This window comes from Coturnix japonica, chromosome 4 (genome assembly GCF_001577835.2).
Source record: "Coturnix japonica isolate 7356 chromosome 4, Coturnix japonica 2.1, whole genome shotgun sequence".
NCBI lineage: Eukaryota > Metazoa > Chordata > Aves > Galliformes > Phasianidae > Coturnix > Coturnix japonica.
The window spans coordinates 8,479,341-8,505,314 of record NC_029519.1 but is presented as its reverse complement, the minus strand read 5'-3'; the positions used below and the strand labels follow the sequence as shown (position 1 = coordinate 8,505,314).

The following is a 25,974-nucleotide window of genomic DNA, read 5'->3' as shown; positions in this document are numbered from 1 at the left end:
TAAGAAATAAATGAGGAGAGCAAATCAGCTACCAGTGTTAATGAAGAGCTTCCATTTAGTGACAAAAAGTAGTCTTGTGATCTTGCAGCCTAATAATAATTTCTAATATCCATATTAATCAAACTGCTTCCCTTGATTAGTTCCCTCGCCTGGGCAGTATTATAAGGCGAAGTGAATTATGGCTTTAAAATACAAAAAGTTGTCTTTTTCCTTAACAAAATGTTGAGTTTACGCAGTCCTCATATTTATTTACATGTTTATTTTTAATGAAAATATGAAGATAGGTCATGCTGTTAAGATTCAAGTAAATATCCAGATGGGTTTGCTTATGTATTCAAAGAGCCTTGAGGGGAAACATCTGTCCTGGTTCATGTAGGGGTTAGGTCCTACTGGAGTCAAAACAAAATTACTTGTTTGCAGGTGGTGTGCAATGTCATACGTTCTAAATATTTCATAAATGTTATTCTGTACTATTGGTTTCCTGATCAAATGCATAGGAAGACAGGTCTTAAATTCCTTTTTAGTTAAAGCCTGTCAAGTGATACCATTAATACACACAACTCTCACAAATGGATGAAGGTTTAATCTACCTTCTTTCTGTGAGATGCATTATGTATTTTTGTATTTCTTGTAAGTTTTCAATGTTTTTAGAATCTTGATGTATAGATTTTGATGGAACTGAATAAAGGAACTGAGGAAATGCATTTGTGCTTTATCCCTAGAATTTTCAGGAAAAGCAAAGCAAAGAATATAGGTATTCTAATCACTAAGCACTTCTAGTACCACTCTCTGTGTTTTTAAAGAATCCAGTATGGAGGTAAATAACTTTTGCGGTGGCCTTAACTACTGGAATCCTCTGATAAGCACCATTTTCAACAGCCCAGCTGTTTCTTCAGTTTCTTTTAACAGATGCGTAGGCTTACTCATGCTCAAATGCACTGTGAAGGAGCAAAGTCAATATTGAGAGACTTTAAAGAAGTTATTGTAGACAAACTAGAAGACAAACTAATTGAATGTAGGTTAATGAGTAAGCTGTTTTTCTGAACATACTACTCATGCAGTTCTAACTGTAAAATTATCAGCTTTAGACACACAAAATTACTACAGCCTTGTGTATGTTTATATCATTATACTCTTGTGATAAATCTAGTACCATAAAGACTGATATTTTTGAACTGCTGTTTTAAACCATAGAATCATAGAATCACAAGGTTGGAAAGGACCTACAAGATCATCTAGTCCAACTGTCCTCCCACTATCATTGCTCTGTTATTCCAGTATCCACTAAATATCTCTTGTACTTTCTTTGAGAAAATACTTTAAAACAGACAAGAGTAGAGAAAAATTTTTTCACCAGAACCATTTTTTAACAATACAGAAGTACAAATCAATATAAAGTATTGAACAATCCTAAAAATAAATCAGAAAAAAGATATTAGATTTCTACCTGCCTCTTACCATTTTTCATTTATATTACATTAATCTATGTATTGGACTAGATGATCTTTCAAGGTTCCTTCCAATCCCTGACAGTCTGTGATTCTATCTTTAATATCTAAATTAAGAGGAATTTTTCTTTTTGGATAATGTTATGAAATTAAACAAATTTAAAGCCTGGGAGTATTTAATTTTCTATGATATATAACATTTCTCTTTACAAACATTGTGCATCTTCTCCCAGGTAAACAGTGATAGGACAAGCATAATGACCTTAAATTCCGCCAGGGTAGGTTCAGGTTGGATATTAGGAAAGACTTCTCAGGAAAAGTGGTGATGCATTGGAACAGATTGCCCTAGGAGATGGTGGAGTCATCATCCTTGGAGGTGTTCAGGAAAAGGGTAGTTGCGGTACTGAGGAAAATGGGTTAGTGGGGATGGATTGGCAATTGGACCTGCAGATCTTAGTAGTCTTTTCCAACCTTAATGATTTTATGATTCCATCACTACGGTGGTAATCCTCACTGCAGGCCTCTGACTGTGTTTTTCACATTCTTTGGGTTATGAACCAGGTATACCTCAGGCATATGAGACTTTCCACACTCTACTTTGTAGGCCTGGTTTACCATGAGAGCACATACATAGGAATAGGGCACTGTATTACATTATGTAATTATGTCTACTAGAGAACTGCACCATGCAGAGCTTTATCACATCATACAAACACAACATAATAATGTCCTGAATTTGTTGATTTACATTTAGTGGGTATTCTAGCTGCACCAGTTTCTTTTATTCGGGAAAATAGAGTGTCATGTTAGTCTTTTTTTTTTTTTTCCTCATTAATCTTATGTTAACTTTAACACTCAATACTGGGCGAAATGTCTTAACCCATTTTGTAGAATCTGATTAACTGAATGGTTAAAACTTAAAGGACCAATATATCCTTTTGCTGATCACATCTCACCACAGCTAGAGGTTGATAATTGCTATTAAAGAATGTTTAAGAATAAATGTCGTACTCTGTTTGAAAGACTGGTTTTCAACAAAGAATTTTTAATCCTCTGTAATGACTTCTATTTTCTCAAAGATATTTTTAGTAATACAATTAATAATAACATGTCCAAATTCCTATGAGCATTTTATCATAGCCTGGTAGTAATGATTGCGGACTGTTCTTTAATAGATCTTGGTATTTAATAATTTTGTCATTAAGATTATCATTGAAATAATTTATCATTAACTTAATTATTTATCATTCTTATCTAAAAGGAGCTCGTGGAACTCTAAAGGTTTCAACATACTGAAAGTTGCAGTCATCTATAGAAATAGAAAATATTTAACTTTCAGTTCTATAACTAAGTAAAAAAACACATACATATTCAGTCTTTTATAAGCAGGACAAAAACTAGACTAGTTTCTATGGAATGGAAGTTATATATATAAAAAATATATTTGTTTTCAGTTGCGGCCTCTTTAAAATTACTTCCATTTTCTGCTTTCCTTTGGCCAAAGCATTTTTAGAATATTTTCCAGCAACACTAAAAATAGAATAGAACTTTAAAAGGCTATTAATATCCTTTTTAGAACTATGACGCATATTGCAGTTCTTTCCAAGATAGGTGTTCACCTTTGGGATCCTGGTTTCAGCCCACTGCGTAGCTCAGATACGAACGATAGGGTTCTAGCCTTTCTTTTACACTCCTGTAAGAGGATTTGAACTGAGAATTCTTCATGGTTACCTTTATAATTTTCTCTCCAACTTCATGTATAGATAGTTACTATCAAAAATAGTCAAAAATTAAATTTAGCAAATATAATGGCATTGAATGCTTGCATATACTTGTAAAGTTAAGCTCAAAAGTTATGGGACATCTCATTTTCGAGGCAGGGTCACAAATGTATTGACAAAAATGCAAATGTTAGAAGGAATTTAGGGAATTCATGGAGCCAAATTTGTTCTCATATTTAAGCTAGTGTTTTAATAAAAGAATATATAACTATCTGTAGGTAGGTAGTAATTGTGGTTTAATTTATAAAAATGTGAATTTTAATGATTTTCACTTTCTATTCTGAATTTATACATCTGACCATGTACATATTTTTTTCTCATGTGCATATACACCTGAGGAAACTGTGGTCATCAGCATGTAAACATAGGACTTGTTTTAGCATAAGCACAAATATATCCTCTTTTATATTATTCAAAACCTCCTCACCCATTCAGGATGATAGGGTATTGCAAAACATTAATAAAAATATCCCATAAAAATCTATTACTTATTTTCAGATATAACAATTTCATGGCTATATACGTTCATATTGAAATAATCAAGACAATCAATAAACATCTATAAATAACCATTTTATGAAAGGCACGCTTAAAATATTTTTGTTTTTAGTGATGTTCTTTTTTATGTCTGTTTCCCCTTTATAGTAACTTGAATTATTCATTTCTATCTGGGGTGTGTATGTATGAATCAAGTAAATGATAATTTATTTTCAGGTAGCATCTAAAAGCTGTTGTATGTGTTGATAAAGTATAGTATGTCTACCTCCTCCACAGTGAGGGTTTCAACAAGGAATCCAGACAAATTATTCCTTAACTCAGCTAACAGGGAATGCAAAGTTTTCTGTCTCGGAAATTGTGAAAAATACTCTCTCCATTTGTCTATAATGATCACATTGAAAAATTAAAAGTTTTTTTTCATGATACTTGCTGGGAATAAAATAAAATTTGATTTGTCTCACAGAGTGCTCTGAGAGAAGTGGAACCAGTAAATTTTGGAGGGGAAGAGGGCCTTGGCTTTTGTGTGTTGACTTATCACCATATCTTTTTCCTTCCTCTGTCTCCCTGCTCCATTTACCATTAATGATACCCCTGAAAGCACTAATATTTTGTCTGCTCGTGAGCAAAGCACACATGGATGGTTACCCAGCCAACATAATATATAAAATATGAGTTCTGCTTGTTTTTCCCTCAGAAGTCTATTAATTTGGTGTTTGCAAAGTCATTTGCTGAAATCCTTTGTGGCACTTCTTGTGTTCTAACTTTTTTAAAATATCAGTTCTGCTTGCAAACTTGATTTAAAACACAGTGACCTTACAAATTATTAAAAGGAAGAGTGTGTTCACTTACACATTATTTTATTGAGAAATTAGGCTTAAAAACCCCAAAACAACAACAACAAAAAACAACAGAAATGACTCAACTTCACCAGCATCATTTCAGCCCAACAGAAGTAACCAGATATACTTTATAAAAACTGTTTGTGTTAGCAAAGAGCAGGAAGTAATAGACCATTTCACCTCATAGAAGCCTTCCTTCACATCTAAAGCTAAATGGAGAGCTTTCAGAACTCAGTTTTGAAAATGGAATTTTTTTCTTAGGTTGGCTGGCAATTAAAGAACCTGGTAAATGCATTGCGGGAAGACCCAAATGGTGTGATTTTAACCTTGAAAAAACGTCCTCAGAATACCCTGGTTTCTGCTCCTGCCCTTTTGAAGAATGTCAGGTGGAAACCTCTTGCGCTTCAGGTAAGAATGATGTTGCAGCTCCGGTGTCATGGTAAATCCTTCACATTAGTAAAGGGAAAATACCAAGAACCGTTCTTTCCAATAGAAGAAACAGAATCCTCTTTAAAAAGGATTCCCAATTCCTTTGAAGTAGGGTGCTAGGTCTGTGTGGCAATACTATATGTGTTATTAACAGTGTTTTCCTCATTTTTTTCCTGAAGTTGGCAATAACAGGAGTTCATTTTCACATAATATTACTGAGGAGCTAGGCAGCCAAAGCATGAGTAATGTGCTCTGGCTACCAATTGCCCCTCTCTGTTTTCATCTCTTCACAGTCTATAAAAAGTACTTGGTTTTGATCAAGAATGGCAGAGTATTTCAGGAAAACTGTCCTTGCAGTCTATATTTCTCATCGGTTTGTTTCTGGTGGCAATGCTAGTGAATCCTCTGTATTTCTGTGTATATATTCCTTGAAATTAATATAGATTGGGGAAAAAAAAAAAAAAAAAAAAAAGAATAAACATGTCAACGTGTGATAGAAACATCATTTAAAAAAAACCCAACATCTTAAATATGCACAGTTATCAACTTAAAAATTGCATTTGATAATGATTTTTATCTTTAATGATGTATTATGTAGTGTAGGAAGTTTATGTATTTTTGTAACATGGAAGGTTCAGAGTTATTTGCTTGGTGCACATGATACATTGTGTTTCTAAGTCATTTCTACATGAATGAAACAAAACAAGCCCCTCAGACCTGTGCTGTCAATTTATTTTTCCTCACCTGCCTTTTATTGAGCCTTTCATGCTTCAAACTACCTACATCCTATTCAGCTACTTCAGGTAAGCAATATGTACAATCCTTACAGCTCAAGAGTGCTGATATTTTGTTTTATGCCAACTTTCCTTTCCCTGTGACTACCCTTACTGGGGGATAGGAAAGGGACATTGTGACACTCAGAGGAGACTGTGATCCAATCAGGTTTTTCTGTCATAAGGGCAGAAGATTAGCATCCTTCTCTCTAGCAGTATGATTGTATGTCTGTCTGTGAGCTTCATATGAAGTCTCCAGAGACAATGAAAGGCATTTGCAATACTGCTTCCATAGAGAACCTCTCTTTCTGTTGCTGTATGAAAGAACTGTAATTCACAGGTATCATAAATTCAGGAAGCTATATCAATGTGAAACTAATATCTGCTGTGTATACAACATGGTATGTTTTACAAAAGTTATCACCCTTTGTCATGTTGTCAGATATATTAAAGTGCACCAAAGTCTTTTGTAGCATTTTCAACATTTTCACTTTTTGTGATGTGTCCTTTTCTGTCGACTCAGAAATCAAGAGCCCCAGAAGAACAAAGGGTTCTTTAAGTATCATTGTAACTAGGATATTCTTCCATACCAGAAAATAATATGAGGGATTTCAGTACATACATACATGAATAATCTCAGGAAACAAAAAGAACATTCCCAGGGTTATTTATTAACAGTAGACTTTGTAATAAGATGCTGAAAATCTTTAACAAGATCTTTAACATCTTGTGGTTTTCTTTAGCCTTCAGTCCGCAAAAAATGATCTCAAGGGTCAGGATGTAGAAACAATTCCAAATGCAGTTTTTGGTTTTGCCAGTTTCTCACCTAGATCTAGAGTCATTACTGTTGTTGTTAATGACTTGGAACTAGCATAATTAATTTCAAGATGATACTAAATATTGTGTTTCCTGGACAGCTGACATAACAGCTTGATGCTGCTGAGAAACAATGATCTCACTTCCCTCTCCCTGTTCATGGCTGCAGGTTGTCCTTGCCTTTGTTTGACTTTGGCACTTTTTAGGCTCTCCAGATCCATTTGATTCATTGAAAGCATGAGAAAAACAAATAAAACCAGAAGCCTTCCTACCACTTCTGGATTAAACATCAAGAAGCTATCTGACAGACTTTAAAAGATAAGTGGAATACAGTCAGCATAGACAAGGTTTTATACTTTAGGATATGCAATGTCTGGCCAAGCGACAATTTGCAAAATAAAGTCTGAGTTAAAGTGGATCAGGACTGAAAATGATCCAGCAAATGTCAGACCATCACAAAAGAAAGGGAAACATAATACACCCTGAGACAGAGTACATGCAGAACATTCTTCCATCCTGACATAGTATTTGTGATGTTTAAACAACAAATATCAGATCAATTTTTGGCTAAAAATTCTTTCACTAACAGTTGTCTGTTTTTCCTCTATATTTTCCTTTCTCCTTTACTTGCTGAAGAGGCAAGTAAAGAAATATGTTGTATAAAGTGAACTCAAATCTTTCATAAAAACTGAGCCAAACGTTTCCTTCCTTCCTCTGCCCTCACCAACTACCAGAAAGCAGGATCCTAAAGGAATCAGGCAGTTACCTAGAAAGTACCTTTTTCTAAGTCAGAGACGTTGCATAGTCTTTGATGGGATATATATATATATATATCTGTGTGTGTGTCTGTATGTATATATATATATATATTTTTTTTTTTTTCCTTTAGAAGAATTGTTGAATAAATTTATTTAGTAGAAGTCATACTGTCACTCATACACATAGTGACACGAAGTATGCGTATGATTCAAACGTGATGAATTCCTTTTTAAAATGCTAAAATGTAAAATATAATTCTTATTAAAAGAGCACAACAGAATTTCAGAGGTAGGATTTAAGAACTTGAAATTCAGAGGTGTGAAAAAATATTTGTTATCTAATACTCAGTAGGAATTTTTTGAATTCAGCTTTTCTATGACTGCTTAATGTATATACAGGTTTTAATTTTTTCACAATATTTATGTTAAAAAAAAACGTAAGAAGTCAATTCATGAATCATTAGTGATGAAGAATCCGTGAATGGGCATAAATGGTATTTTTTTCATCTAACTGTACTATTTCTTATAGCTTCCCTTCATGCAGTAGACTATCAAAATAGAAGTTTTGTTTCAGTTTTCTTTCAATGAAACATCTGTCATATCATTTTTTCTTATTGTGTCTCTATTTGACATTATGTGACACTAGAAAAATGATTTTCATTTTTAAATTCTTTGATAACTCTTCCACTCAACAGTTCTTTCATCTGCAATGACAAATTGGGTTCTGTTTGTTTGTTTGTATCTTTTTTTTTTTTTTAAAGAAAAAAGTGAGCTTCCAGCCATTTCATTCAGTTCAAGGATTTATTGTATTTTTTCTTTTTATTCCTAGAAATTTTCTAATGAGAATGATTCTTCCTGTTACAAGTACTTGACCCAGAACACTAAACATTTTGTTATTTTGCTTGAGCTATAGAATCTGCCAGTTGGTGATGTGAGTAATAAAGCTTTTCAACACTGACAGTTTTCTAATAATTCTTACGTATTCAAAAATGCATGCCATGCCCTGAGACTTAATAGGTATCTTCCAAATAATTCTAGCTAAGGAACTCATTTCAGATCTTAAGTAGATAATAAATACATAATAAAATTTAAACAAAAGAAAGATTCTGTAACATTATGAGAAGAGATGCTTTTAGAGCCAAAGAAGCTCTGCTTAGATGAACATGGAAATCAAAAAAGCTGTATATTTCAACTATCAAAAATTTATAAATCCACAAGACACGAACATACTGTGAGTGTACCAGCTGTTTCACAGCACAGCCATACTGACTTGCCAGTATGTGATAAAGACTGGTGTAGTAATAGTATTAAGATTTTGTTTCATACTTAGGAGGAGTAGTATTCTTATTGTTGAACATTCAACCTTTCTGAATAGCAGCTTGTCAAATAACAATTAGTTATCCATATCGCTGGCGTGAATGAATCTGTTCTGACAAAAATGACACACTACAGGAATCCATAGGGTGCTACACAGTTACAAAGCCCAATTTTCCCTTACCACAGACAATCCATATAGAAGAGTGACGCCTGTGTGTTTTCTGTGAATTCACCCATCAGGGGAATTCTGGGGATTGAGTTTATTCCTTCAAGGGAGAAAGCAGAGTCCCAGTGCCCCATCCTTAATCATCAAATCCCCTCAAAAGGTAAGGGATGTCCATGTTCAAGCCTCTTCTTCCTGTATTACTGGGCTTCACCAGCTTCCTGGATCTAGCCCTGCTGTTTTTTGCAGCATACACTGAAGCCATATATTTATTGTTTTGAACAGCACTTTTGAAATAGACACAGTATGTAATTATCCCCAATATTTTCAAAACACACTCAGAGTCATAACAATGTATTTGTTTCCAAAACAGTTTGAATTTTTCCATTTGGCGAGCAATTGTTTACTTCTGATGAGCATTGAATTTATGTTTTATTTTCATTCTGATATTTAAGCATTGCTTAATTATCCTACCTATAATGAGCTGTTCTTGTTAGAAATTACGAATAGCTAGCAGCAAGTTACCTGGTGTGCAACTTTCAGAAGTTCTTTATAAACAAAACATCTTTTTCATGGGATTTCTTTTTTTTTTTTTTTTTGCTCATGAGTGACTTCTCATGCATTATGCCAAGCAATCCCTGTCACCCACACTGAGAGTGAGGAAAATAACTTTAAGAACGTTAACTGGACCTGAGACAGAAAATTTAAAAAGTTGAAGACATCTTTTTAATTGATAGCCCTGGCTGTGATGAAATTTGCTATTATTAAAATGACCTAGTTTAGTCAGTTGGAGAAAATCCAGAGCACAGTACAATTCATTAGTGTCCTTGGAAACAAACCATATGAGGAAAAAAAAACCAAACCAGTTCTGTTTCCTTGCTGCCAAAGAAAGGGGAAATAGACAGTATTCAGAATGTAAAAAACAAAACAAAAAACTAAATAAAATGTTAAAGAGAAAGTTCTAATTTTCTGGGAATTACTCACTAGAGAATTTTGTAGGTACTTTCTTTTCTGAGTCTGAAATGCCTTTTCTACTTGTCAGTCTCCAATGGTGATATTGTAAAACTAGGTATCCAACTGCAGGTAAGTTGTATGATTACTGAAATATTTGCTGTTTAGTCTCTTTACTGCTACTGCCACACCATAACTAGAAACTGGAGCATAGGAAGTTCATCACGAATGTGCGCAAGAACTTCTTAATGGTGAGGGTAATGGAGAACTGGAACAGGCTGCCCAGGGGGGTTGAGGAGTCTCCTTCTTTGGAGATATTCAGGACCCGCCTGGACGCCTACCTTTGTGACCTGGTGTAGGGAACCTGCTTTGGCAGGGGGGTTGGACACCATGATCTCTGGAGGTCCCTTCCAACCCCTACGATTCTGTGATAACTGTTGAAATACTGATGGTATACTGAATGCAGCAGCTAATAGTGCAGACTGCACCAGTCCTTAATCTTCAGACAAGAAATTAGAAAGTCAGTCATGATTGTTGCTTATCTTTGGCAGTAATTTTTTAATTATTTGTATTTATGAAATAAAAGATAAACACAGACATTGGACTAAATAAGAGAGAATTAACAATAAGAGAGAAGACCCCTATGCAGTCTGATTTTCTCATGGAAAGATAACCTTTGCTGATATTTAAAACAGCTTAGACTTGTTGAATGACATAAATATATTTTCAGTGTTTATCTCTGGAAGAATGAAAGCTTTCTGTTCAGAAAAATATTACCATTAGTCTTCAAAGTTTTCATGTTAGAAAACTAATTGTAACTATTCAAGCACCATTTTGTGTTTGAATTGAATTTTTCAAATACATTATCTGATTAATAATACTACATGAAAATAATTTCAATTTATTGAATGAAAATATCAAACTGCACATTGACAGCAAAAAGATTTTGTGTATATGACTTTGCGTTGGATATTTGTTTAGTAGACACTATATCCATTGACTTGGACACCCCTATACATTTGAATGAAAAATTCATCATCTAAAAATTTAAAAAAGAAAAAAAATTTAAATCCTAAAAAACTTACTTTTTAGTGATACTTTAAACACATATCATGTGCACATTTGCTGTTTAGATTAATTGATAGTAGTCACTATTTGTGAAACTATTTGTTATCTTCATGATGCATGCATCACAGCTATGATTTCAGGGAAAAAACAATAAGCAATTGTTGGTAATAAATAGCAATTGATATTATTATTCTGAGTGCTTCCATTCACTGAAAGTTTCCCTGATTTCTGTAACGATTCTTATGTAAGGTATTTCAACCATGTATATAATTTTCTTCTCAGCTGATTTTTTGGCTTCAGCTAAAAATTATAGTTTGACTTTGAATCTCAGATTTTTCCAAGAGGTACCTTTTAAATTGATTTCATTAATGGTCTTTCATTAGCTTCTTTTATAACTAGCACTGAACTTTTTGCTGAAATGCTGTTTCCATGGACATCTTTTTGTATGAGTCGTCAGTAATTTTAAAATGGTTAATTCAAAAAGAAGGTGTGATTTGTAAAATCGTGCATGTTGACTTAATGTCGCTTGAATCACAGAAAGCTTTAATTTATCATTCATATGTTTCTGATTTATTTATTTAGGTATTTATTTCTCTAACTGTTTGTTTTTTTATTTTGGCAGCCTGTAATTCCAACCAGCCCAACAAGCAGTTCCACAACACCAACAAGTACAATGGGCATGTCCTCCAAAATGGAAAACTCAGCCCTCCAGGATGTTTACATTCTTTCTCCCATGTCAGGACTTTATGGCCCCAGGTATTTAATTCCTAATGAATCTGAGGTCTTGAAAAACAAAGTTTTACCCTGTAATTTCACTAGATTAATAAAAGCTGGAAAAAAACCTCATCTAAATATTTAGTGAAATTATGAGTCAGAAATACTTTAAGCAGCATAGCATTTTTTTGAGACGCTTTTAACTTTGAATTAGCTTCATACAGGTTAAGCAAAAACTGATTTTTCTAAACTAGAAAAAAAAAGTCTTTCATCATTTAGTCTTCTTTCTTACTCTTATGTGTCTTGCAGCTTGTTTGAAAGCATGTATTTCTAGAAGGGAAACCCTTGTCATCTCATATTGCAACATTCACTGAGTCTCCCTTTCAAATGCAAGAAAACTCTTGGTTAATTATGTTTATCTTGCAGTTAAGATGGAATCTAATGATTTTATTAATTTACTTTTGTTGAAATTGAATTGAGTCACGTTTATGAAAGTTCTCACTTGCAGAAATTCAACTACCATTCGTTTGTCATTTATTAATGATAGACAGTTGGTACACTTTAGGTTTTTCATGAAAAGGCTGATCTCCTCATAATCTTCTGGTTTCCTATTTTTAGGGATGAAATTGGCATCATGTCTTGTGATGACATCAGCAAGTTTGGAAAGTCTGGAATGAAAGGCTCTGAGTCTCCAAGTTATTTTCTTGAGCATGAAAGTGGTAAATACTACACGTTAATTGAAGGTGAAGGCCACCCTGCAGGCTCTGACTATGAGAGAAGCAGAGCTGCAGGGGTGCGGAGAAGAGAAAAAACACCCACTCACGGTAGGCTTAATTTCTTTAACATTTTCAAATTACCTGGATTCACAAACTGTAGTATGAGTACTACAACAGCCCTAAGTGTCTGCTGTTCTTTGTTAGATGGTGTGCCACTGGCTCTGAAATGTCTGTAAGATATGAAGTCAGAGAAAAGTCATCACCATCTTGAAGAGATATAATTATTTGAATAGTGTCTACAGTGAATTTTAATACTCTAAATACATTCAATTATCTTCAAATAATGACTGTTTAAATATCTGATACTATTAAAACAATTAACTTTTGCTTACTAGAATATTTTATGTATGTATACCCATATAATTACAGTTATATATGTACGTGCCTGCATATGTGTTTATCTGTGTAAAGTTATTGTTGAAAATGAGAATTTTCTTAGTTTCTCTATAAAAATGATCTTTCTGGTGTTTGATGAATTCTACAATGATGCAACTGAAATATCAGAGTGCATTCTTGAGTGTTTCAGTTTTCAGGGAAGTAAGTTATTGTTGTTCAGAATTCTACTGATTACAGAATTTTAAGATGAAATACTCATAATCAAAACTGTGGTTATATGTGAATTTGGTGATGCAAATGACATGTGTTTTGTGTCTGCTTTTGGACATAATGTTCCCTAAGGCTAGGTTCCATCTTTTGTCAAATATTTATGACGCCATCAATAAGTACTACATCCACCAACTCTGGTGCCTTTTTTTTTCCTTTCTCTCATTTTGTTAAAAACCCCAAAGATAGCTTCTTCCTCTTTGATAAAATTTTAACTGTTTTTTGTTCTACATAGAATATTTTTAGTAACTTCTACAGCCATCTACTCATTGCTTGAGAGGGCTGTAGCCACGTTAACACTGAGGAGCAGTGCACCATCTTAAATGCAGTAACATTGTATTTATCTCCCTGATAAGCAACATCATTTTATAATAAAATTAGAATGAAAGAGAAATATTAACTGTGATTACAATTGGAAGCAGATGGATGAATTTGGCATGCTTTCATAGGATCCTGCTACATAATGACTTCAAGTTTAAAATACTGGGATCTGTGCCTAATCATAATAGTATGCAAATTTCCTGGTTTTAAAATGGAGAGTTCTGTCTGATTTTCTCCAACTTTGTGACAGTGTTCTAAAATCTAGGAAGAATATGGTTGTAAACCATAGGATTTTTTTTCTTTTTTTGCTTTTGTTAAGCCAAAGTTTTTTTAAAAAACAACAGGTTAAATTAAACTGATAATTACCAGCAGTTCCAAATGTTGTTCTGTAATAGTGTACGTTTTTACTTTCTGACTTGAAGATGTACATTTGATTCATCAGAGTGACTGTATGTCTATGTCGAAAGACAGGATTTCTGGTGAATCTATGAAGCATGTGTCTGATGCTGGAACCAAATAGCCATGGGCAAAACAGGAAAAAATGAGACTTTTGAAGTCTTTCATGGTTGAACAGATGCTTTCATTATTGCTAGAACTCACACAAACTGCAGCTGAAAAATTCCTGCCAGGGATTTGCCAGAAATAAAGTGATTATCAGAAATCAGTTTATGTTGCAGCTGGTGGTAGATGGAAGACTATACAGGAAAATGAGACCCTCAATACTGATAATGTATGCAAAGTCCATGGAGGCAAACAAGCTCCTCTTTTCATAACACTTGTGAAAATTAAATTCATATTTATCATGGTTGGAGTGCATTTTGGTTTTTTTTAAGGCTTATTATCTAATATTAATCTTGACTCTAACAGAGTTCCTGCATTTAGAGATCCTGTAGCAAAGCATATCAAATCTTTCCTGTTTCTGTTAGAGACCAAGGTATTGTAATCAGTATTGTTTTCTTCAATTTCTACTGTTATACACAGTAATTTTCCTGTTGTCTTATTAGTATTCAAGTTACAGTTGTAAAACAAGTTCATAGGTTGCATTTATTTGGGAAAGAACTTACAATTTATGTATGCAGAATCACTTTTTTTCTTCATTTGTGTGTCTTTCCCATCCTAAGTTCCCACCTTCAATGTTTATTCTGTGTCATCTGGGATTTATGTGCTACAGATGTCATCAGGGTTTCAGCCTTTTCTTCTCTTGAGCAGAAAAGCTGCCATGTTTTTCTGTTAATTTCAATTTGCTATGTGCATTCCTATTCAAATTCTCGTCTTGTTGACTTTTTTGTGTACTGATTGTAATTGTCAGCTGGCACATGTGATTTTATGGGTCATGCAAAACTTAACCAATAATTTAAAGCTGTCTGTCTTTTGTTTTGTGATACAAATGCACCAAAAAAGGCCAAAGTGCTTTATGGTCAGTTTTTGTAGTATTCCAAGTTTAATGTTCTGCTATTGATGTTCTTCTGATACCAAAGTGGGGAATGAATAACATACATGAATAACTCACAACCATATAGCCATAAAATCACTTTGATTAAAATTCTAACGTTCAAATCTTTGTTGTTATTAGCAAACCACACTCCGTCCACACTTGTTTTCAAGGCATTTGAAATTAATCTTCCTTGAAACTGAGGTCTCACTGTTTACCATACGGTTTTCCAGCTCAGATAGGTTGTACTGTTTAACTGATAGATATATCATGTTGTAGTTTTAATAATGATCTTTCTAGCTTTACTAAGGCTCTCTACAGCTCCCTGAAGGGAGGCTGTGATGAGGTGGGCATTGGCCTCTTCTTCCCATGCCACCAATGATAAGACTAGAGGCAATGGCCTCATGTTGCACAAGGGGAGATTCAGGTTGGATATCAAAAAATGCTTCAGGAGAGAGGGTGGTCAGAAGTGCCCAGGGAGGTGGAGGAGTCACCATCCCTGGAGGTGTTCAAAAAGTGTTTGAATGTTGTACTGAGGGATGTGGTTTAGTGGGAAATATTGGTGATATGTGAACAGTTGGACTGGATGATCTTAGAGGTCCTTGCAACCTTGGTGATTCTATGATTCTAAATTAGCCACTTTAATTTTATTTTATTTTATTTTATTTTATTTTATTTTATTTTATTTTAATTTATTCCAAAAGATCTATTTAATGAGTGATCAAATTTTTTTTTCTGGAAAAGAACTTAGAAGTACTTGAAGTCTATAAGTAATTTCACCAAAATCATTGGTACCTTCCTCTATATACGTGGAGAGGACTGCAATCTTGCATCCTTGCGGTTTGTTTCAACCTGATTCAGAATGCTGTAGTTCAATAATGCATAGGTGCTGATAAAAAGGTTTGCTCTGAAGGGTTATGTCACGCCTCTACTGTGCAGGCATTACTCATTCTACAGACTGCTATTTCTGATCTTCAGAAAATTATATTGGGTTCACCTTGATTTGCTTCAGGTGATTTAAGAGACCTGTTTCAATGCCGACTGACTACAGTTGGATAGGGGAGTCAAAAGAACAAAACATCTACAAGAGAGGAAGCCGTGGTGAGTTTCCTTCTCTCTTTTTCTCTCTTTTCTCCCTCTTTCTCTCTTTCTCTCTTTCTCTCTTTCTCTCTTTCTCTCTTTCTCTCTTTTTCTCTCTTTCTCTCTTTCTCTCTTTCTCTCTTTTTCTCTCTTTCCCTCTTTCTCTCTTTTTTTTTCTCTGCTATTCCTCAAGGTTTCTTTTTCCCACGAAGACATCATCACAGTAACTAAACTTAGTTTTCTTGATTGCCACAGAAAATAGACTGTGCTGGTACAGTGTGTATCAGTACAAGGCTTTTACTTTTAGTAGAATGACAGATAAACACCAAAGGGGGGGAAAAAAAGGCTGTAAGATATGTGCTAATATCAATCAGTTCTTGATCCTTACCATTCTGTGAAATAAGTGATAAGAATTAAGATTTGAGAATAGGACTTTCCTTTTGATCTAATTTCTGTTCTTTTGATGATTCTCTTCATTCTGAAATAGAACAACAAAACAAAACAAAAAGTACATTTCCTATTAAAATAACTTTAATAAACACAACTACAAACGTATTCTATCAAACTGTTTTACAAGGAATGTAATTATTCCTGTGTTTTCGGTCCTAAACTTTAGGTTTGTAAAATTGATTTCAGAAAGAACTTGAAATATTAACATTTTCCAATTAATGATACTTGTTTATCTTTTAAGTTAACTGTCATTTTTAGAATGTTTCAAATAATAATTTGATTTAAAAAGCAGATTTAATTTGAACACTTGGAAGTATATGGTGAAATCCACACTTGAAACTTCAAAAACTAGGTTAGGTACATGTTCTGTTGATTAAAAACTATTTTTCAGTGAAGATTCTTCTGTAAAGCTTGCTTAGATTAAAGATGTTGCCTGTAAAGATGTCACTGTTGTGGCTGACAGGTGAGCATAAATGAGCATTCCTTTGAAAAGGTCAGGTTAAATTTAAACTATGCAAAACAAAACAGAATTATCTGTAGGAGCAAGAAACCAGTAGGAAATGGAAAGCATAAGCCTTTTCAGTAATTACTAAGAAAATATGAGATTTAGTTTACAAAACTAAAGTTTTTTTTTTTAAGGTAAATCTTAAATTATTAGAAGTACAGTCTATCTAATATTGCCATGAGATCGGTGCTATGTTCTGCTTTGTGGCCAAATGACTAGGGTATATTTGGGAACACAATAGTGAAGGCAGTGAGACATTGCAGAAGTTTGTGGAGATTCTTCAGTAGAGGAGATATTTAAACCTAGGCAGAATAATCATGGATGCCATTCAGTTCAAATTGTTGTAACCAAAGTACGTTTTTAAATCAAAACTTTCATTCAAAATGGCATGTAAAATTCTGTAAAAATAACACTGACTCAGGAATTAGGTGCATAAAGATTAGAAGTGTGTATGTGTATAAACTAATTACAAAGACATGTGACATGCATGTGATGTACCCTGGAAAGAATTCCCAGCATTCATGCTGTGTGTTTTAAAGACTGCATTGCATGAAAAGTAATGTCATTTGTTAACACTGTCGAGGATGGCATACATGACTGTACTCTAGTTCAACTCCACTTGTTATTTGTGTAATTATCCCTAACTTAATGGGACCTTACCCACACTGTAAATCATTTTGTATGTTTATACTGTTGTAGATTTTAATGATAATGTTAAGTCTGGTGTTAATTCTATCTACTAGGACCAGTCCATATGTCCTTTCTAAATACAGGTGATTTTTCTTTAACCAAGCTTATATGTAAATGGCTTCCCTTTAAATAGTTCTGTAGTCCTGAACACATGGTGTTCAGCAACTCTGTCACTGAGATGAGAGACTGATTTTCAGTCTGAGGAAGAATGCACAGACTGATGTGCTTTGAAGACTTAGGATTGAATTCCTAGATTCCAGGATTTGTTAACAAATGAAAAATAGATTTTTAAAAGGCTCCTTTCCACATCTCATCTCTAACTATCGTGTCTTTTTTTTTAATGGGGAAAAAAAAAAAAAAAAAAAAAAAAAAATAAAAAAAAAATTATGCCCAAAAAAAAAAAAAAAAAAAAAGCGAAGTTTTGCATTTCATTTAATTGTATTGTTTTGTTCTTTAGTGGAACACTACACATTTAATTAAGATTGTTCTTTATGACAGCCAATACTTTGTGTAAGTGTAAAAACTGAAAAAATCAGCTGTGTTGTATTTCCCTTGTGCTTAAACACACTTCATATTACATTCAATTGAAACAAGCTATATGTTTGAAACATCATAGAGCAATATTTATTGTAAACTTGCGTCAGATTAAAATAAACTTGTCTTAAAGGAAAACAAAGTTTTATATTTAGCTGGTAACTTGCCTTACGATTTCTGACTGTAGGAATGAAAATCTCTGTTTTGTCTCACTTGTATTTCTTTTCACTTTTTTTTCCATCCAACCACTGACTCTGAGAATTCACTTCTGCGGTACCTGAGTGATGATAAGATATTGGTAATCCAAGAAGAACCTTTGACACAGAAAGACAGCAAAAGGGACACAGGTCGTAGGTCAAGAAAAAAAGGCAAAAGCGCAAGCAGTCCAAACTACCCTATCAGTCCTTCTGTGTTGACATCTACCATTAACGTTAGGCTTGAACCTGGACAGCAAGATATCTTGAATTTCGCACTAGCAGAAAACAATACAGTTCCACTTTACCATGTAAGTACATAACAAAAATGCTATTTAGTTTTTAATTATTGATTTTATTTATTACATGGAAAAACATTATTTTCCTTTAAGGACTGATAAGATATAAACACATATTCTTTTACTTTGCATTTTAATTTTGCATTTTATGGTCCAAGAATATTCCTAATGCTCACATCAAGATAGCTTTCACATAAGAATAGTCTAGACCGATGGAAAAATGCATGGCAAGCACCACTGGGTATGAGATGCTTTAAGTAAAACAGTGCATTTGACTTTTTTTTTTTTTTTTTTTTAATGATTCATAGGGATCTCAAGCTCTGATAATAATTATAGATTACTTAAAGTTACCATATATCTAATTTAGTCAGTATGTCTTCTAAGAACAGACTTGAGCTTAATGGAGTTATTGTTTATTTATACTGTGATACCATGGCCACCATCCAGTAATGTGAATTTGTTTATTTTAATGATACAGAAAACATTTTGGAGTGAAAATTGTGGGTTGTCACTAGACTGGAAGCAATAAATCTGGAATAATTGTATCTCCCAGATGAACAGCCAGTTCTCATAACTACAATGAAAAAGTTCCCACAACTGTCAGCTAGTACAGAATTCTGGTGTTGCTTTAGGTGACTAGAAATAAGGAATAGCCTTTCAGAGATCAGTTTTCATTGTTCATACTTTATATGTGTATCTTGCCTTCTTTATTCATGGTCCTGCCATTTGGGAGCAGACCACTCCATTCTTTTGACACAGAGTGGTATCTTCAAAGGTTTTGGGGCTCAAACCTTAATGTATTCAAGGAAGTTTTACTAAAAGAGAGCAGATTTCCTCCCCACAATCAGCGTGGTTTTCTTAGGATGCATTTATATTTAGTTTCTCAATACTCTTTTGCATTTAGGATCTCTGCTAGTGTTTCTCTCCCTAAGCAAAATCTTGGGAAATTATTGTAGTTTCATCAAGCCTGAGAGGTGAGTAAGCTTTGCCTAAGGGGATACATTCAAACATAGCCTGCCATTCATCTCTGTTTCCTGCAAGCTGCCAGCATTTGATAGTCTGAAGATCAGATATTTTCCTTTTCTCTTGAGGAAAATGTAAGTTTCCTTTTCCTATGCCAATGGGACTTAGCATTTTCAAAAAACATGGAGTTTCCCCAACTTTGGAGAAAGTCAAGTAGCTTATAAACCAAAATATATGATTGTTTATTGGCAGTTGTTTCTTACATCCTTAAACTCTTATACAGGTTACTGTGATCTCAGAGTCAAAGAAAAAGGATTTCAAATCCAGAGAAAAAAACTATCATTGAGTTTGTTAGGAGTGAGAAAATCATTGTGCAAATCTGCAAAAATAAAACAACAGAACAGCATGTCATAACTCTGCAAATGTTTCTCTGTAGAATCTCCAATCTTTCAACCGGTTTACTTGAGTTTTTGGATCGTCTCTTGACTCACCTGACTTCTGTAGAAAGGGAAATGGGTTATGTGGGGTAAATTGCCAGCTGAGTTTTAAATAATGATAGTTGCTGGTTTGGTTCCCAGAGGCAGGCCTGTTGTCAGACCGTTTATAATCACCAAAGCAACCTCAAGGCATTTCTGTTTAAGGCTAATGTACCACATATTCACACTTTTTCTTATACAGTCTTATAAAGGTTGTGTTCTGAACAGCAATTTGCCAATCATATTGCCAAAAAAAACCCACACAAACAACAACAACAACAATAAAACACATCACAGAAGTCTCATTTCATTTTGAAAATTGCCATAGTATAATATGCAGTTATAAATTAGTAGTGATCATTTTTTTCTGTTTGTAGGTCAAGCTGACAAGGAGCAGAATTCTTAGGCTGTCACTTTCATTCTGTATTAAAAGAACAGTATCATTTTTAAACAAAGATACTAAATTATTAATATGATATTGCAGGATAACAGAAGTATGAAAACGTAATCTAAGAACATTATATGTCAGCTATAAAGGGTTTGAATGTTATGGAAACTGAATTTTAAAAAAGGCTTTATCATGGGAGCACATAACATAATAATAGAATCATAGAATCATGGAATCACGAGGTTGGAAAGGACCTACAAGATCATCTAGTCCAACCATCCTCCCATTACTGTAGCTACAGCGAGCCACTAAACCATATCTCATAGCTCCTCATCCAGTCATCACATGCAGTGGTTGGTGTACCCTAAAAGACAGTTCAGTACCAGTCACATAAGGTCAATTATAATATGTGGTAACTGCACACCTGGAAGACAGTCCTTGGTAGACACAGTGGTGTAAATTCTTCTATCAGCCTAAGTGTTTAGAACATTTGAGTCACAACTTTACAGTTCTTCAGGAGAGAGTCAAAGGAATCAAAATATCTCAAGCACTTGGTGAACTGCCTTATAAATATACAAGAGGAACTGAGTCAACAAATATACAGTAGTTGCTGACATGGGTCTTCTGGGTTCTTGCCAGTTTAGGATCATTTTTATGAACAAAGTCTTTCTGAAAGAAAGAATTCTGAAAAGTGAAGCAAAAAATTGTGGAAAATATCTACTCAGAATGAAAATTTTAAGTATCAAAAAACATTTAATGGCATTTTGACAGGGAGGGAAAGATATATTTCTGTCTAGAATCATCTAATTTCTTTTATGTATTTATATACATATATTTATCAGTATTTCAGTATATTTACTTATTTAGGTGATGAGATTTTATTCAATTGAGAATTTAAAGTAAGACTTAAAAGGTGACATTTCAAAGCTTTACCTAACCAAATTACTGTAAAGCAGCTGGTACTAATTCCTTTTTTTTTTTCCTTTTATAATCATTTTTTTGAGATCATCTTAATCTTCCAATTAATTTCTTGTGTTTTGCTTCTTCTTGGATGATGGGAGGAAGGAGACAGAAGCAGTTTGTTTTCTTAAGAAAGTCAAAACCACAGAAGTTTTGTAATCAAATTTCCATGAATTCCTCTATGTTTGATATATATACAGAATTTCAGGATAGAGATCAAAACTTTGGTCCAAGCAAATGCTTTGGAAAATAGAGATAATAATGAAAGACAAGATCTTCATCACCTTCCCTTAGTAAAGATGATTGTGTCTTGTGAGCAAACAAATGCAGCATGATAAAAAGAGAAACTCGAGAAGCATAATTACACAAATACAGACACATTTAAAAGAAAAAAAAGGAGTTCAGATTACCAGACATAGATGTAAGGAGTAATACAAAATGGGTAATCGCATATTTGCAGAATTATATTAATGCTTTGGAAGTAATGTGGATTTAGAACCTAAAAGTAAACAATCAGACTGATTTCACAAGTTGAAGTGAGGATGCAGAATTACTATGTAAAATGGATATATAGGTAGTGTAATATGGGCAGTTTGCCCAGCAGATAAAACGATTCACAAAGCCATATTACTAATAGGAAACACTGCACATTTCACTATATATTTATTGCTAACTTTGTTGATAGGCAGTTCTGTGATGCACATCATAGAATCTGAGGTAACGTGAGTTACAATTAACAATTATAATTTATGATAAATTACTTCTTAGAACATAACTTCATTTTTTAACTAATCCTCTTCTGTAGGGACATTTTTACCAGTTTAAACATAAATAGTAAAGCATATGTAAATATCACAAAATTTTATATACATAATAGCATTGCTGAAATGTACCATTGTAATACACTCTGCACTTATAAGAATGGAAGTGAAATTTCAATATATAAATATATTTTGTATTATCAGGTTTCATTCAGAACCAAATTAATTTAGCAATTAGGACTTGGGCACAGTAATAAATAAATAAATAAATAAAAATACAAAATACATTTTTCTTTTCATATTTTTTTCTCCATAAACCAAAGGGCCAAAAGTCTTGAAGTGAGAACATTTTCTGTATGGAAAGTTTTCTGCTCGGAATTTTTTAGATCTCTATCAAACTGTACATTTTCTGCTGCTCAGTTCCACTCCACACTGTGGGAACCTCATCTTGTCTAAAAGAAACAATGGAGTTTTTAGTCCATACTCAATCTGAAAACTGATATATTGTCCAACTTCATGGTTTTAATGCTTCAAATTTGCAGTTCCCTCTGAAGCTCTGAAATTCAGTCCTTTGGGTACTACAATGAATTCTCATGTAAGTTAATGAGTGCTTATCTGTACTGTTTGATGATAGCCTGGGCTACTGATGTCCTGGACTGTTGTCTACAAAGTAGCTGAGAATTTTGTCTTGCAGTATACATTGAGAAATTGTTAAATCATTTAATTTTTTTGTGAATTAAAATTTCGTGTAAAAGGCAAATTTTTAACAACTTTTACGATATATTCTTTCAATACAGCTTTCTCTACTTAGTAAAGCAAATAACGGCTGCAATAGGGTAGTCATTGGGAATATTACAGCAGTAGAACCATTTTAAAGATAATTTGAAGCATTATAGTAGTGTGGGATTAGTCACTGTTTCACAGTGATTGCTAAACTTGCTATTTAATTTCTTGCTGCTGATGACACAAAGTTGGCAGTTTTCGCCTTTTTTCAGCACTGAATAATGTAAATGCTATCTGACTGTTCTTGGAACTGCAGAAGGCAGCTCCACAAAAGACATAAAATTTAGTGGTACATGCTGAGAACTAAAACGTATGCAGAAACAATGCAGATCCTCTTTTTTTCTGTAATGCATGCTTGCTGGGATGTGCCAGATGTTCCAGATGTTATTCTGGATGATGAGCAGTCTGTGTTCTACTATGATAAATACAATAAGGTAATCTGGGAGAATCATATGTATTCAGCTCCGTATAACTGAAGAAGGACTCTTCTATTGCCAATTTCATAGGGAAAATACTTATGTTTTATTTCTTGCCTTCTGTTGTTGCAAGAAGAAGAAAAAAAAAAAAAAAAAAAAAAGCCTGTTAACTGTCCAAAAATGAGTTTCTTCACAGGTAACTTCTATCTTTTCTTTTTGAGCATCTGAAAGGTGGAAAATGCTCTTTCTCTTCTTTCTTAGTATGTTAAGTCTATCACTGCAAGGAACATAGAAGATCAGAGAAACTAATACGAGTTTTTCTAGGTTCTGTAGCTTCAGACTGATTCTGTCCATTTTTAGTGATTGCATGATAAGATTACTATGCATTTGTACTGTATCTCTGTATCTTAACTGTATCCCTGGAAGCTTAAACTGACAAGTACCTAACTGGTGCTGTGAGGACCCACCTTAAAATATGAATATCCAATTATATATTTATTTGCAGTTCTCTTCAAACATAATTCTGTAAATGGACCTCTCTTCATAATCTATAAACATAACTCCAAATAGAAAAGGCAATTTACAGTATCACCTTCCATTTATACTCCTGTTGTGCACTGCATGTCTGCTGCTTCTCATAGTGTAAGCCTTGATGGTGATCCTGTAGCTCAGCATTTCCAACATCTTTAGCACTTGTTTATACAGGGGTAGACTTTCCCTGTATCTGCTCTTTGCTGCCTTGCTCTCCAGACAAATAGGAGCTGCTTGCTCTGGTTCCCTTCCCTATTCTTAAAGTGTCTGGTGTTGCTGGGGGAAATAAATTATTAAGAAAAGTTTTCCTAATTTATTAACACTATCCAAAGTCTGAGATACAGTAAAAGCAGCCTAATACACAAGGCTATCTTTATGCAGGTAGGTATACAACACATTTCTGTAAATAATTCTGCTGTGTTAGCACAGATTGTCATTCTACAATGTTCAAATGAACTACTACTAACTGTTAATAGAAGATTGCAGATGAAGCATTCCTAACTTGCTGCATTCTCATACATAAGCTGCAATTTTTGAAGCAATCTAGAGTCTTCCACCTTCAGAAAGTCACAGTAGAGATAAGATTTACTGTCTTATGTTATTCAGGCAGATGAATTTATTTTTATTAATTTTTTGAAGAAATATTTATGATCTTCTTGATGTACTTTAAGGGTAAATTAACAGCCATTTGGATTGATCTGATTCAGCACATGCTGATTAATATTAAACTGACATTATTTCTACTATAACTGGAATATTCTTCATCCAGAAGAATGCACAAACTGCAAGTGTGTGAACTCATCTTCCTTGTGATACACATATCACCACCTGTTGTTAATGACCAAAAGATCAGTATGCAGGAAACCAGCTGCAGTACTCTGAAGACACTCCTCTGAGTCTTCCTCTATACACACTGGGAGCCTTGGCCCATATCCTTTCACTTTTTACTTAGAAGGTTGGTAGGTGAAAGAATGAGCAAGAAGTTTTGGGAGTCAATAGACAGCATGGTTGACATGATAGAAAAAAGATCAGTCCTCGATAGAGCAGGACCCTGGGTAGGCTGTAACTTGAGGAAAAGGAGGGGGAAAGAATTGAATCTTTCCCTGGCATGTGTAACTTCTTGAAGCTGCACTACATCTTTCCAACCTGGACCACTCTTTGCTTCCTTTACCTCTGCCTTAAAATCATGTGCAGGAAAATCACTGCTGAATATTTTTCTGCATGTCAAATTTTTTTAAGTCCTCAGCAGGAAAATATTTGTGCTTCTTGACTTTAGAAACTTATGGTTCAAAAATACATTCCCTATCTTGCAGCATAATTTCATGTGATTGGATTTCCAGCTGTACTAGGGCTCTGTACATTGATTTTTCGGAAGGAACAGCAGTACATTTTTCATGTCTGTGATCTTTTACACCAACTGCAATACTGCCAGCCTAAAATTCTACCTATCTTGTAATTTTCCTGTAACGAAATATAATTCTGTTCTCTAAAATTTAGCATGTACTTCAAGGGAGTATCTCTTTAGATTCTATATATCCTGCGTAAAATGTAGATTGCTAGTAAACAGCATTGCTAGTAAACAGTTATTCTATAAAACCTCCTCAGTTTCTTTAGAGTGCTGTACTTATGCTTAGTTTTTGAAGGAATTAGGTAGAGCTTCATATTTTGGCTTTTTTGCTTCTTTGTGGTCTACATCTTCTGATGCTCAGGTTCAACCTCCCTTAAATTTCCTATAAGAGGGTAGACTGATGAGAAAGAGACTTCAGTGAAGATGAGACACAGTCTATCAGTTGCTGTGCTTTGGCCTGTTGTGGATTATTTTTTTATTTATGACATGAGCAATTGTTAGCCAAAGGGCAGCCTTCTTTTAGATGCTCTCCTAGAGCACATTTTAAAATCTCATCTATGATCTGGGGTGTCTTCTCTTTCAGATGTTTTTTTTTCCTGAAATGTTTAAAACCATTGCAGCTGTCTGTTACTTGTTATACGCTGGCGTAATATCCATAATGTAGAACATAATTAAAATTTCTGACTGGATATTTTCTTTTCTATTCGTAGTTATTTTTTTCATCTGTCACCTTTTTTTCAGCTTAAAAACTGAGTTCTTTGAATTGCACATGTGTGTCTTGCACAAGATTATTTCCTGTCTCTATTATCTCACCCCTTAACAGGAGTGCAAGAAAAACCATAAAGGCAGCTTTCATTTTTTGCAGAGCATAATAATTTTGCAAACGTTATGTCTTCAGTAGCTTAAGCA

General features: G+C 33.9%; 1 protein-coding gene across 1 annotated transcript in view; it reads left to right on the top strand.

Moving 5' to 3' along the window:
• The window catches only part of LOC107312666 (connector enhancer of kinase suppressor of ras 2-like), a 177,997-nt gene that overhangs the window by 111,590 nt on the left and 40,433 nt on the right, over nt 1-25,974 (top strand). Inside the window, exons 9-13 of the mRNA XM_032444201.1 lie at nt 4,828-4,974; nt 11,464-11,597; nt 12,174-12,379; nt 15,155-15,156; nt 18,206-18,451. Of these exons, the coding sequence (XP_032300092.1) occupies nt 4,828-4,974; nt 11,464-11,597; nt 12,174-12,379; nt 15,155-15,156; nt 18,206-18,451 (735 nt within the window). The remainder of the gene's footprint in view (nt 1-4,827; nt 4,975-11,463; nt 11,598-12,173; nt 12,380-15,154; nt 15,157-18,205; nt 18,452-25,974) is intronic.